The 15,067-nt window shown below is 52.6% G+C and overlaps 1 protein-coding gene across 5 annotated transcripts in view; it reads left to right on the forward strand.

Annotated features, from left to right (window-relative positions):
- Positions 1-69: 69 nt before the first annotated feature.
- LHPP (phospholysine phosphohistidine inorganic pyrophosphate phosphatase) overlaps positions 70-15,067 on the forward strand; it is a 145,011-nt gene continuing 130,013 nt past the window's right edge. For all 5 annotated transcript variants that reach the window (XR_013525171.1, XR_013525172.1, XM_002756691.5 and 2 more), the window contains exon 1: positions 70-204. Coding sequence is in view for 3 of the 5 variants with exons in the window: in XM_002756691.5 (XP_002756737.1) it covers positions 80-204 (125 nt within the window). In the remaining 2 variants the exon portion in view is untranslated. The remainder of the gene's footprint in view (positions 205-15,067) is intronic.

The raw sequence follows: 15,067 nt of genomic DNA on the forward strand, positions 1-15,067 counted from the left end.
TACACTTCCCAGGCGCTCCTGCGCGGCCGCGGTACCCGCGCCGCTTGGGACGTGGAGCCGACGAGCACTGTCGGGCGCCATGGCCCCGTGGGGCGAGCTCTTGGCTGGCGTGCGCGGAGTGCTGCTCGACATCTCGGGCGTGCTGTACGACAGCGGCGCGGGCGGCGGCACGGCCATCGCCGGCTCGGTGGAGGCGGTGGCCAGGTGAGTGGGTCGCGGGGCACTGCTCGGGTAGCGGAGCTCTAAACTCAGCCAGCTCCTTCTGTTGCCGGCCGGGGACGGGGAGGAAGGGGCGGGGCCTTGGTGCCGACCCCGCCCCATCCTCCCTTCCAGCCGGGGTGCGCTCAGAGCTGACCTGGGAGGACCCCACTGCTGCCTAGGGTGTGCACCAGGCCTCGCGCGGTCAGACAGGGCCGCCACTTGGTACGTGCGCTACTGAGCGCTTGACATGCGGCGAGTCTGAGTTGAGATATGCTGTAAGGGTAAAATGCACACCAACTAACAATACTTGGCCGGCGGGGTGGCTTGCACCCGTGATTCCAGCACTTTCAGAGGCGGAGGAGGGAGGATCGCTTGAGGTCAGGGGTTGGAGACCACTCTGGGCAACATAGGGAGACCCTGTCTCTAATAAAAATGTAAAAATAAGCCGGGTGTACGCCTGTAGGCCCGGCCACTTGGGAGGCTGAGGCAGAAGGTTCGCTTGAGCCCGGAGGTCAAGGCTGCAGTAAGACTGTCTTGGGCCGGGCGCGGTGGCTCACGCCTGTAATCCCAGCACTTTGGGAGGCCGTGGTGGGTGGATCACGAGGTCGAGATCGAGACCATCCTGGTCAACATGGTGAAACCCCGTCTCTACTAAAAATACAAAAAATTAGCTGGGCATGGTGGCGCGTACCTGTAGTCCCAGCTACTCAGGAGGCTGAGGCAGGAGAATTGCCTGAACCCAGGAGGCGGAGGTTGCGGTGAGCCGAGATCGCGCCATTGCACTCCAGCCTGGGTAACAAGAGCGAAACTCCGTCTCAAAAAAAAGATTGTCTCAAAACAAAACCCCCAAAAACACAAGACTTAGTGAGAAAAATATAAAATAACATGAAAACGGTTTTATGTTGTTTGCATGTTGAAATGACAATATATTTTTTATTTGTTTGGTTTTTTTTTTTTTTTTGAGACGGAGTTTCGCTCTTATTATCCAGGCTGGAGTGCAATGGCGCGATCTCGGCTCACGCAACCTCAGCCTCCTGGGTTCAGGCAGTTCTCCTGCCTCAGCCTCCTGAGTAGCTGGGATTACAGGCACGCGTCACCATGCCCAGCTAATTTTTTGTATTTTTATTAGAGACGGGGTTTCACCATGTTGACCAGGATGGTCTCGATCTCTTGACCTCATGATCCACCCGCCTCGGCCTCCCAAAGTGCTGGGTTTACAGGCTTGAGCCACTGCGCCTGGCTTGTTTTGTTTTTTTGAGACAGTCTTGCTCTGTCGCCCTGGCTGGAGTGCAATGGCACGATCTCCGCTCACTGAAACCTCTGCCTCAGGTGTCCGAATAGCTGGGGTTACAGGCACACGCCATCATGCCCGGCTAATTTTTGTATTTTTGTAGAGATGGGGTTTCTCCATGTTGGCCAGGCTGGTCTGGAACTCCTGACCTCAGGTGATCGGCCTGCCTCCGCTTCCCAAGGTGCTGGGATTATAGGTGTGAGCCACCTGCCTGGCTGATAATATTTTTAATATACTGTTTTAGGTTTAAATATTTGAAATTAATTCTACCTTTTTTTTTAACTTTTGTTAGTGTGCTTATTAGAAAGCTTTAAATTACCTTTGTGGCTCTCATTATAATTCTATTGGACTGCATTGGCTTAGGTGAGAAGAGGAGGAAGAGAACATCATGCCCACCAAGACTTGACCATGGAGGACACTTTTCTTCATTTTTTTTAGAGACAAGATCTCATTATATTGCCAGGGTAGTCTTGAACTCCTTGGCTCAAGCAGTCCTCCTGCTTCAGCCTCATAAAGTGCTAGGATTGCAGGCATGAGCCACTGCGCCTGGCCTAATTTTTTTTTTTTTCTTTTTGAGGCAGGATCTTACTTTGTTGCCCAGGCTGGAGTACAGTGGTTCAATCTTAGCTCACTGCAACCTCCACCTCAAGGGCTCAACAGATCCTCCCACCTCAGCCTCCCAAGCAGCTGGGACTACAGGTGTGCACCACCATGCCCAGCTAATATCTTTGTATTTTTTGTAGAGGTGGAGTTTCGCCATGTTGCCCAGGCTGGTCTTGAACTCCTGGGCTCAAGCGATCTGCCTGCCTCAGCCTCCCAAAGTGCGGAGATTAGAGGCGCGAGCCATGGTCCCCAGCCAGGAGGACACTTATAGTAGCATGGTTGGCACCACTGGACCTGGGCTTTGTAAGGTCTCCTGTTGGCATCCCAGGCCACACTGCCATATGTTGACAGGCAGTTGGGAAGGGCTAATTGCCAGGACTTGGCCTCCCAGAGTCATTAGCTGGGGCACCCTGGTTTGGTGGCCTGATGTCACTGGGACTCAGTATACCTACCTGTAGATGGTAATTAAGTGAGCCTCTTGGTCCTGCTTAGAGACACCGTCCTACCAATCTGTATGTCTGGGAGCTGCTGAGATAATAGGGACCCAAACAGTCCTGCATAGCGAAGCCAGAGGTGTTTGGGAGGCAGGGAACTGGGAACAGGGAGACTTGGCTTCCAGGAGCAAGCATGAAGGGCAGCCCAGACCTAGGACACTCCCCTGAAGGTCAGAGCTAAATGCATTCCTGACCTTATTCTCCATTACCCTAAAGCTTTAGACTGGCTCTGTCACAGATGAGAGCATCCTGTGGGTGGCACTGATGGGAATCCGGCAGAGGGCTCTGGGCAGTGATGTGGGGTAAAGTGAGCCTCATTTGGGGAGCTGGAGGCCAGAGCTCAGTGTTGTGACTGGGGCAGGCAAGGCCTCCTGAGGCTGGCGTTGTGGAGGGGAGAGGCACAGGAAAGCTGCAGGCACACAGGTAAAGCACCTCAGCACAGGTGGGCCTAAGGAGTGTGAAGACGGGAGGGTACTGAGAGCGTGATGGGCGAGGGTGGTCTGTGCTAGAGAGGGGGTGGGGCAGCTCTGAGGAGAAGGCACTGGACGGTTCTGGAGGGATAAGTGGGAACCATCTGCGGGAGGAGGTGGAGGAAGCGCATTCCAGGCAGAAGGGTGGTAGCAGCAAAGGCCTGAGGAAGAGAGCCCTTGGCGAGTTGGAGGGGCTGAAGAGTCCCGTGTGCCCAGGAGGAGTATGGCGGTGGGAGTGGCTATAACAAGTGGCCTAAGGCAGGAACTTGAGGAGCACTGAGGGGTGTCCAGACTTTATCCTGAGTGGCAGGAAGTTGGTGAAGACTTTAGATAGGCATATCACATGGTCTGATTTTTATTTATTTATTTATTTATTGAGACAGAGTTTCACTCTTGTTGCCCAGGCTGGAGTGCAGTGGTGCGATCTCGGCTCACTGCAACCTTCACCTCCCAGGTTCAAGCAATTTTTCTGCCTCAGCCTCCCCAGTAGCTGGGACTACAGGTACACGCCACCATGCTCAGCTAATTTTCATATTTTTTGTTGAGATGGGGTTTCATAATGTTGGCCAAGATATGCTCGATCTGACCTTGTGATCCACCAGCCTCAGCCTCCCAAAGTGCTGGGATTACAGGCATGAGCCACGGCGCCTGGCCTGATTTTTGTGTTTTAAAGAAATACAAATGTAAAAAGTGAGACATACTAGTGCAAATAAAAGCAAGGGAGATTTCCTTTGAAATCTTGGAGAGAAGGACTTTACCTCCATGCCTCAAAATCTAGAAAGCAAAGGCAACAAACAAGCAGCCCTATCAATAGCAATGTGAGCAAGGACAGAAACGGTTCATGAGAAAGGAAGAACGAGCAAGGCTCAGTTTTACTTAAATAAGAGAAGTGTGAATGATCTTGGCTCACTGCAGCCTCTGCCTCCTGGGTTCAAATGACTCTCATGCCTCAGCCTCCTGAGTAGCTGGGACTACAGGTGGGTGCCACCACGCCTGGCTAAGTTTTGTATTTTTAGTAGAGATGGGGTTTTGCTCCGACGGCCAGGCCGGTCCCGAACTCTGGGCTTCAAGTGATCCACCCACCTTGACCTCCCAAGCTGCTGGGATCACAGGCGTAAGCCACCACGCCTGGCCTGAGAAATGCAAATTAAAACTATACCAAGCTGCCGTGTTTCATCAATTTGACAAAATTAGCCCAAATCCAGAAGTTTGAGAACACATTCTCTGTGAGAGTTTGTGGAAACAGACCCTGCCACGTTGCTTGTGGAAGATACATTTGACATTATCCACTCACTAGTGGTTCCACTTCTGGGAACTTGCCCTGTCTCGTGCGTGAGAAATGACGCAAGTACAAGGTCATTCCTGGAAGTGCCTTTGAAATAGCAAAAGCCTGGAAGCAGCTCAAATAGCCATCAGTAGGGGAGTACTGGGTCTGTCTACACAGCAGAATAGCATGCAGTGTGAAAAGGAATGCTCACCCCCGTCTACACACATATTAGTAGTGGAGACAGCAAGCACGCAGCGGGGTGCACGGTGCGCTGCTTCTGGTGTAGAAAAGGCAGAAATGCTAGATATTCCTCCTGGTGTTTGCATAAAGATACTGGAAGGACACAGGCTGCTTCAGAGTCTGGGAAGAGCTGGAGGATGAGGAAAGTGGGGGTCCCTGTGTGGCTGGAGACAGGGTAGGAGAAAGACTCCTCACTGTATAACTTTGTGTGTCGACATTTTTGTTTTTGTTTTTGAGATGGAGTCTCGCTCTGTCACCCAGATTGGAGGGCAGTGGCACAATCTCGCCTCACTGCAACCTCTGCCTTTCAGGTTCAAGTGATTCTCCTGCCTCAACCTCCTGAGTAGCTGGGATTACAGGTACCTGCCACCATACCTGGCTAATTTTTATATTTTTAGTAGAGACGGGGTTTCACTATGTTGGCCAGGCTGGTTTCGAACTCCTGACCTCATGTGATCCCCCCCCCACCTTGGCCTCCCAAAGTTCTGGGATTATAGGTGTGAGCTACCGCGCCTGGCTGCCTATCCAACATTTTAAAGGTTTCTGAACCATGTGAATGTGTGTTCTATTCAAAATATTGAAATTCAAATATTAAATTGAATATTAAAATTCAAAATAATAACATCTGGGCACAGTGGCTCATGCCTGTAATCCCAGCACTTTGGGAGGCTGGAGGCAGGAGGATTGAGACCAGCCTGGGCAACAGTGAGACCCCATCTCTACTAAAAGTACAAAAATTAGCCGGACATGGTGGTGCACACCTGTAGTCCCAACTGCTTGGGAGACCGAGGCAGGAGGATTGTTTTGGTCCGGGAGTTTAAGGCTGCAGTGAGCTATGAATGTGCTAATGCACTCCAGCCTGGGTGACAGAGTGAGACCCCATCTCTAAAAAACATTTTTTTTTTCAGACGGAGTCTTGCTCTTTTCGCCCAAGCTGGAGTGCAGTGGTGTGATCTCGGTTCACTGCAACCTCCACCTCCTGGGTTCAAGCAATTCTTCTGCCTCAGCCTCTTGAGTAGCTGGGATTACAGGGGCTCACCACCACACTTGGCTATTTTTTGTATTTTTAGTAGAGATGGGGTTTTACCATGTTGGCCAGGCTGGTCTTGAACTCCTGACCTCATGACCCACCCGCCTCAGCCTCCCAAAGTGTGAGCCACTGCATCTGGCCTTTTTTATTTTTTTGAAATGGAATTTCATTCTCGTTGCCCAGGCTGGAGTGCAATGGTGCAATCTTGGCTCACTGCAACCTCCACCTCCCAAGTTCAAGCACTTCTCCTGTCTCAGCCTCCCAAGTAGCTGGGATTACAGGTGCCCGCCACCATGCCTGGCTAATATTTGTATTTTCAGTAGAGACAGGGTTTCACCATATTGGCCAGGCTGGTCTCGAACTCCTGACTGCAAGTGATCCACTTGCCTTGACCTCCCAAAGGGCTGGGATTACAGGTGTGAGCCACTACGCCCCGCCTCCCAGGGACAGTTTGAGTCCTGGTCTGCCCAACCCAAACCCCTACTTAGAATCCTTGAGGGAGAAGGGGGTGTTGGGAAAGATCACAGGCTTCTCTGACGGTTTATTCCGAGCAGGTGGCCCCCACCAGATACAGAACTCTCCAACAAACGTGCAGATTCCAGGTTGTGACGCTGGAAAGGGGTCCATTAACCTCTGTGGGTTCTGGGCTGGCATCTTCCGACTGGTCACCAGGAGGGTTTTGTTTTGATTTGCTTTGACCCCTGCAGATTTATCTAGCTGGGGGTCACACTGGTAGCAGCTACACTGTACACATCTAACAGCAATATAATAACAATCCTGAAATACACCACAGCCTGTGATGTGAGAGGCTGGGAGAGGCTAAGAGCTCCCTTCCTAAAAGCATACGGGATTATTTTTGGTGAGGGGATATCGCACCGGTGGTCTGGGAGGTTTTGTTATTGTGCCATCTGTGGGCCTGCAGAACTGATGGCCTGGTCTCTGAAAGCCATGGGCTTCCCATGCCTTAGGACCAAGTCCCCATGCCCCGCCTTGTCCTCTGGGGGCTTCTCAAGCGACCTCTGTGGCCTCTCCCACAGGCCTCCAGTTACACAGACTTCCTGGTGGCGTGTTCACTGAAGGAGCCATTGAGCCACCCAGCACCCACAGACCTGGTTCCGCCCACCCCAGCGTGCCTTCCAGCTCTCAGCAGACCTTTGTGGTCCCCTTCAACTCTTCTGTTGGTTTTCAGGGCAAGGCCCCTCCACGAAGACCCAGTGCCTCTAGGGCCAGATCATCATGCTCAGGCCCCAGGAAGTTCTGTACACCCTCCCCTGCGAGCCCGTGGGGGCCATGACAGATGCCCAAAGCGGCTGTGAAGGTGGTGCAGGAGACGCCCCCGTGCAGGAAAATGTGCCTGCTTTTAGAATTTTCCCCGGGATTTACCAGAGATACAGGACGCCTGTTTTTCTCGCCTGGTGATGGAGCCAGGAAGCCTTCACCGAACAGGCCCTGCTTGCCAGGGGAAGCCTGTGTGGCCTGCAGCCATGGGAGCGCGATGGCCCTGCGCCTTTCATGCTGTGGCCTCCTTGATATGCACAGCCCGCTTTGAAGTCCTGTAGGAGCTCAAAGGAAGTTCCTGGGGTGAGACCAGCCACTGCAGAGGGACAAGTGTGATGCAGGGGTCTTAGGGTTGGCAGGGGAAGCACATGCCTCCGTGGCAGCTCCCAGCACCGTGGGTTCCCAGGCAGCATTGTCCATTCTGTGAGCCTCCAAGGGGCGACCCACTGTCATCATTCTTTTTCTTGGATTTTCTGTGGTGATTTTATTGAGGGCCACAGAAGACAGGGGGAGCAGAAGCTCAGCTTGTTAAAATAATGCCCACAGCCACAGCAGTCACCCTGTGTCAAGGGAGGCTGTCATACACCAGGCAGGTGCCTCACTGTCCACCTTCCCTTCACACCAGCCCCTGACGTGGGGTTCTTCCTCTTTTCAAAGTGAGGACCAAAAATCGGAGAGATTCAGAAACTGGCAGAAGTGGAAAAGTTTGCCGAGCCCTCATTAAAGATGGATGCATGCACACATTCATTCATTTATTTCTTTTTATTTTTCATTTATTCATTCCTTCCCACACACACTCAACAAGCTTGTATTGAGTGCCTCTGCTGTACTAAAAACACCATCCTAGGCCCAGGGGGCATGCGACAGTGAACAGGCAGGTGGCAGCCCATGCCCTGGTAGAGCTGGTGCTGCCGTCCTGGGGGACCAGCAGGTGACAGCATGTACTTCAGAAGGCTAGAGCATCTGAGACCCATAGCAAGGTGGGGAAACCAGGGGGTGCCTGGCCTCGAAGATCCCAGGTTGAGGGAGCTGGGATTGGAGGATGCTGAGGGAGCCAGCCAGGTAGGCATCTGGGCTAAGAGCGACCCAGATGGAGGAGCAGGAGGCCCAAACCTCTGAGGCCGGCTGGTGCTGTTGGCTGGGCAGGGCCCCACTTGCTACTCCAGGACTTGTGGGTGGGCGTGGTCACAGACCGGAGGACATCTGTAACCGGCTGGGCCCCCCCCAACAGGCCCTTTATTGAAGCTCTTTCATGGGCAGATTGGGTTCCCCGAGGGGAGCCATTGAGAGGCAGGGCCAGGCACAGCGAGGGGTGCAGAGGCCAGCCTCTGGGTCTGTGGCTAGGAGGCATCTGCATGTGAAAGGGAGTGGGCATTTACTGCATCCTGTCTTGGGCCACTAAAGCACATCTGCTGGGCCCAGCCCAGGCCCAGCCAGGCCTTTTTGGAGCCGGCGGAAGGAAGCAGGCTTGGCCAAAGGCAGCCTCATAAAGCAATTCCCACCCAGCACCGCCCCAATGGCCCTGGTGCTGTGGAGCCAGGCCACAGCCCATCCCTGCAGTAGCACCCCTCAGTCCCCCATGTATGTAGGTGCCTTGGAGATCCTGATCAAACACAGATGGCTCCCAGCAAGCCTAGAGCAGCGAGGGGCCAGGCCCATGGGATCTTTGAAGTGCGACTGGTCTTGGCACCGTAGAATCTTCTCCTTTATGCCTGGCTTCCCTGGCAGCATCCGGCCCTAGGGGCACAGTTCCCTGGGAATAGCAGCAATAGTAACAACAACAGCAGTAATAGTAATAATCACGTGGGCTGTGGGCCTGGGCTGGAGCCTTATCTGCGTTGCCTCATCCACCCCCACACATGGCGTGGCACCTGCCAGAGGGGTCGGCAGGACACTGCAGGGAGAGGTCCGTTTGTTTGAGTTTGTTTAAGCCAACAGGAGCTTTCCTGACGCAGCCTGGACCTTGGACAAGGGGTGTTTGTCGAGAGCGTGCTGTCGCCTGTGGTCCCGTTTGCTGTCAGGAGGTGAAGCACTTTGTCTTCGGAGATGGGAGCCGCTGCGCTTTCCTCCTGGGTTCAGTCATTTCAACATTTTCAGTTTCATAGAAATAGGTGGCCTCCTGATGTAAACATTCTCACCAGCCTGTGAATACGCAGTGAAAAGTCCTCGTCCTCGACCCTGTCCCAGTCACTTCCTCAGGATGATGAGACACACCCTTCCAGACCTTTTCCTTTCTATTCCCTGAAAGCACAGAGGATTTTGAGACACAGCCCCCTCCCTTCCCTGACTCTTGTGCGGTTCCGCAGGCACCTGCCCCGTCACTCTAGAATGCTGTCACCGCCATTGCCCCAGGCATGTGTTTTGTTAGAGCACAGGTCACTGGAGGCTGGAGACCCCTTACAGGTTCCCAAGCTAGGGGTTATGAATTTTTAGTCCTCAGAACACTTATCCCATCAAATGAAATTTTGAGTAGAACTCCAGAATTAAATACACACACACACACACACACATACACACACACATACATATATATGAAGAATGTTTGAATAGTATATTATTTTTCATGGGGATGGGATCTTACTATATTGCCCAGGCTGGTCTCAAACTCCTGGCCTCAAGGAATCCTCCTGCTTCCGCCTACCCTGTAGCTGGGATTATGGGTGTGTGCCACTGTGCCCAGCTCAGAATGGAAAATGTTTTCTATGTTCAAATTTATAATGTTTCTTCTGGGGTCAATTGACGTGATGGAAGTATTTTTTGTTTGTTGTTTTTTGTGAAATGGCATCTCGCTCTGTGGCCGGGCTGAAGTGCAGTGGTGCGATCTTGGCTCACTGCAGCCTCTGCCTCCTGGGTTCAAGCAATTATCCTGTTTCAGCCTCCCGAGTAACTGGGAGGGACTACAGGCACGCGCCAACATGCCTGGCTAATTTTTTGTATTTTTAGTAGAGACAGAGTTTCACCACGTTACCCAGGATGGTCTTGATGACCTGACCTCGTGATCTGCCTGCCTCAACCTTCCAAAGTGCTGCGATTACAGGTGTGAGCCACTGTGCCCGGCCTAAACTTCCATTTTTGTTAAGAATAAACAAAGAGAGGAAACACAACCACCCCCATGTATCTGGGCTAGAGTCATAATAGAATGATGAACTTGGATTGTGTGGAAGGAGCCTGGGGAATATCTGACAGATACTTGAAAGCTCTCCCGTGGCTCTGCAGTTGGGAGTAAGGTCTGCTTCCAGTCTCTGATCTCAGCCTGGGTGGGCAGGGGTCGTCCTGTGGAGATCAAGGGCAGCCAGGGTGGGTCTGGCACAGGATGGCTGGTTTACCCTGCAGGTGCTGCCTCTGGTTGGAAGCCCTTGGCCAATTGTGAAGTGAGTGTAACACAGGTTACAAACCTCATGAATGGAGTCCTGCCCCCGCCCCCAGAATCCCGCAATGTAGAGAAGCCATGTTGGCAAAGCATTGCCACACCTGCCCACCGTGGTGTGCAGGGTAACTTCCCCCCAGGGACAGTCACGTTGCTGTCCAGCTTGTAGAGGAGGAGCCTAAGCTTCCCAGAAGTGATAGGACTTATTCAGACACCTCTTGGGGAGGAGTGAGGGCTGCTGCTTCTGCTAGGGCAGGCGCCACCTCTGACCTGTCGCAGAGCTTCATTGTGTCACATAAAGTGGCAGGTGTCAGCTCTAGTGTGAGAGCCTGGGTTTCCAATTCCTGCTCCACCCCATAGTTGGCATGTGGCCTCGAGGAAGTCCCTTACCTTCCATCATCCCATTTATGGCTGCGGTTCAAGGACCCTTGTTTCCCGTGTGTAATACCTGTACCCAGGCTGCAAGAATTAAGTGAAATATTTTCTCTTAAACCAACGTTTGGGGCGAGTGCATTGGCTCATGCCTGTAGTCTCAGCAATTTGGGAGGTGGAGGCGAGCAGATCACCTGAGGTCAGGAGTTCAAGACCAGCCTGGTCAACATGGAGAAATCCCATCTCTACTAAAACTACAAAAGTTAGCCAAGCCTGGTGGCACATGCCTGTAATCCCAGCTTCTCAGGAGCCTGAGGCAGGAGAATGGCTTGAACCAGGGAGGCAGAGGTTGCTGTGAGCCAAGATCACGCCACTGCACTCCAGCCTGGGAGACAAGAGCGAGACTTTGTCTCAAAAAAACAAAGCAAAAACAAAACAAAAAGACTTTGGGCTGGGCGAGGTGACTCATACCTGTGATCCTAGCACTTTGGGAGGAGGTCAGGAGTTCAAGACCAGCCTGGCCAATATGGTGAAACCCTGTCTCTATCAAAAATATTAAAAAATTAGCTGGGTGCAGTGGTGTGCACCTGTAGTCCCAGCTCCTCAGGAGGCTGAAGAATCACTTGAACCTGGGAGGTAGAGGTTGCAGTGAGCCGAGATTGCACCACTGCACTCCAGCCTGGGCAATACAGCAAGACTCAGTCTCAAAAAAACAAAAACAAACAAACAAACAAAAGCCAATGTTTTCCTTTTTCCTAAAGTATTTGTTTTCCTTTTTGCCTTTAACTGTTAAGAGATAAAAGCCAACATTTTACTTATTCCATATCTAGGAGCTAAAGTAGTATTTTGTTGTTGAAAGGTCAAATGATTTTGAAGAGTGGGTTCTTTGCCAATAAGCAGTCCTTTCTTTTCTTTCTTTTTTTCTTTTTTTTTTTTTCAGATGGAGTTTTGCTCTTGTTACCCAGGCTGGAGTGCAATGGTGCGATCTCGGCTCACCGCAACCTCCGCCTCCTGGGTTCAGGCAATTCTTCTGCCTCAGCCTCCTGAGTAGCTGGGATTACAGGCACGCGCCACCATGCCCAGCTAATTTTTTGTATTTTTAGTAGAGATGGGGTTTCACCACGTTGACTGGGATGGTCTCGATCTCTTGACCTCGTGATCCACCCGCCTTGGCCTCCCAAAGTGCTGGGATTACAGGCTTGAGCCACCGCACCCGGCCTTTTCTTTTTTTTTTACAGGGTCTCACTTTGTCACCCAGGCTGGAGTGCAGCCACACAATCTTGGCTCACTGCAGCCTCGAGCTCCTGGGCTGAAGTGACCCTTCCACCTCAGCCCCCAAAGCAGCTGGGACTACAGGTGCATACCACAGCACCTGGTCAATTTTTCTATTTTTAGTAGAGGCAAGGTTTTGCCATGCTGCCCAGGCTGGTGTTGAACTCCTGAGCTCAAGGGATCTGCCCACTTCAGCCTCCCAAAGTGTTGGGATTACAGGTGTGAAGCGCCGTGCCCGGCCAAACAAAGTTTTCAGTTGCTGAACTTGGCGCACGTGCAAAGCCGAAGTTCTGCTCGAGATGCTGTACTTTCCACATCTGTTTCTGTTTTCATGAAGCCAACGTGAAAAGATTCTCATTCCAGCTGGGTCCCTGGACGACTCACTCAGCCCCTCCAAACCACAGGTCCCATCTCCAAACTGCAGGTCCCATCTGTAAATGGGAACACGAACCCACCTCTCAGATTGTTGAGAGGATTCCACATGAACATGCAGGTGAAGCTCTGTGTCTACGGGGTGGGGAGCCAGTTACTGGGCAAGGCTGTAGCCACTGCTGGGACTTCCTCTGTCCTCAGTTCTTCCCTGGGCTCCATACTGGTGTGGACTTTCCCCTCTTTCTAAAGGTGCCCCTGGGCAATACACTCTGGGTTTCTCCTGCTTCCCTGGGCACCTGGCTTCCTCTCAGAGTGTACCTGCCTCATCACTGGATTTGTCAGAGACGGGCTTGTCATTGTCACCACCACAGTAATTACTGCCATTTATTTAGTATTTGAAATGTGCCAGGTGCTTCTCATGTCTTTTTGTTTGTTTTTTTGAGATGGAGGCTTGCTCCATCACCAGGTTGGAGAGCAGTGGCTCAATCTCGGCTCACTGCAACCTTTGCCTCCCGGGTTCTAGCGATTCTTCTGCCTCAGCATCCCGAGTAGCTAGGATTACAGGTGTACGTCATCACACCTGGATAGTTTTTGTATTTTTAGAAGAGACAGGGTTTCACTATGTTGTCCACTATGTTGGCCAGGCTGGTCTCGAATTCTTGACTCCAGGCAGTCTGCCCACCTCAGCCTCCCAAAGTACTGAGATTACAGATGAGCCAGCCTCTGGCCTCATGTTTTTTTTTTTAAAAATAGGATCTTCATGACAGCCCTATCTAGTAGCTACTGTTCATGCCTCAATTTACAGGTGAGGAAACTGAGATTGCAGAGGATTCGGTGACAAGCAACAGTCACACGGAGGAGGTGTCTGCTTCCTGAGCCAAGCTCCCACCTTACTTCTAGAGGCCTGGCCTTTGTCCCCTGTAGCCACCATGGCCCTCAGGGACAACCAGCTGCTGCTGAGGCTCCTAGGCTGGGAAGTGGAAGAAAGGACCCAAGATGCCCCACCCCTCCACCCCCACGTGCCATGAGGCATTTCCTGTCCCTCTGGGCCTTGGTATCCCTTCTGTGAAGTGAGTCACGTGGACTGTGTGATCTCCAAGGTCTCTGGCTTGCAGATTCCCATGCACTTGATTCTAAATCGTGTTTATTGATTCCTGGGACATCGATGCTCGTGGGATCAACATGTCCCTGTGATCTGGGCTCTGTGGCACAGGCACGTCAGAGAATACTCTAGATGGGTGTTCTGTGGGCAGGTGAGGAGGTGCAGGTGTGGGAGGCTGTGCCATGTGTTTTATAAGGACCTAGCTGGGGGCCTGCTCCCGCTTGACCTCATTGCTCCCGGCTAAGGTCACTGCCCTGCTGACCCAGGCCAAGAGGTCCGGCTAGGGCCTGGCTACTGCGTCACTGCGTCCTTCTCTTCATTCAGACTTTGAACTCTGATGACACAAAGTTATATGTGGCTGCTCAACAGTGTCTAGTGGACCATGGGGAGGGGTGTGGGGGTTGGAGCCAGGGAGCAGCGGGCTGCCCACCTCACTGCAAGGGCTGCCCTGGAGTGTCATCCAGAAGGAGGCTCAGCAGAGCCAGTGGGAAGGCCGTGCCCTATGCCAGGGGTTCAGGGGGTCTCCACTGTGCCCAGCCGTTACCTCGTCTCCTTCATGGCAGCCCTGGGGAGCTGGAAGGCTGGGTACTGCCATCACCCCATTTATGGCTGGGGCTCCAAGACTCCACGAGCCTGGTGCAGGCGCCCGGTGGGAAGCCAGACCCCACTCCCAGGGGGGCAATGCTGATCTGTTGCTGGTCCTATCTGTAGGTGGTCCCTGGCACAAGCTGCTGCCCATCAGGGCACAGGGTGGGCTCATCCCCACATCAGCATGGGCATTCCTGGGTGTATGAGAATAACTATTTTTCTTTTCTTTTTTGGTGGGGGAGGACGGAATCTTGCTCTGTTGCCCGGGCTAGAGTGCAGTGGCGCGATCTCAGCTCACTGCAACCTTCGTCTCCAGGGTTCAAGTGATTCACCTGCCTCAGCCTCCCCAGTAGCTGGGATTACAGGCGCCCACCACCACGCCCGGCTGATTTTTGTATTTTTAGTAGACATAGTGTTTCACCATGTTGGCCAGGCTGGTCTCGAACTCCTTATCTCAGGTGATCCACCTGCCTCGGCCTCTCAAAGTGCTGGAATTACAGGTGTGAGCCATGGCAACTAGCCTGAGAGTAATTGTATTTTTCTATTGAAAAAACAACTCTGCTCTGCTTACAGGGCTCCTGCTTGACCTTCTGTTTTGAAAAATTGGATTCTTAGAGGAAATGAACACTCTGCAAGTTTTAGTTCTCCAAACGTGCATGTTCAATCTCCATTGCTTTCCAAAAGGCAAGGTACCGAAGATCTAAAAATCAGACAGCGGCTAGCACTGCCCAGAGGCTGCGTTATTAAAAACATTTCGGTGGTGCTGGGCCTGCCAAGGGGCTGGGGCTGGGGCTGGGGCTGCGGCATTTCCTTTCACTATGACCCCCAGGGGGTGGTCAGTGTCCTTTCCCCTCTCTGCGGAGACTGAAGCATTGAGCTTGTATTTCTCTGCACTGGTTCCCATTTCAGTATTAATAGGGATCCTCCCAGCACGCAACGTGATGTCTGTGATGTGGCCCTAGGAGGCAGGAGCGGGCTAGGGCTTGGGGAGGCTGAAGCCTCATGTGGGAAAGCGCCACCCCCACCAACCAACCCTCCACTCCCTTACCCGGCTGCCTCCACACCCCTTTCTTCCTGCTGTGAATTTCTCTGTTACCAAGTGAGCCTGTCAGATGTGGGG

This window comes from Callithrix jacchus, chromosome 12, assembly GCF_049354715.1.
Source record: "Callithrix jacchus isolate 240 chromosome 12, calJac240_pri, whole genome shotgun sequence".
NCBI classification, from domain to species: domain Eukaryota; kingdom Metazoa; phylum Chordata; class Mammalia; order Primates; family Cebidae; genus Callithrix; species Callithrix jacchus.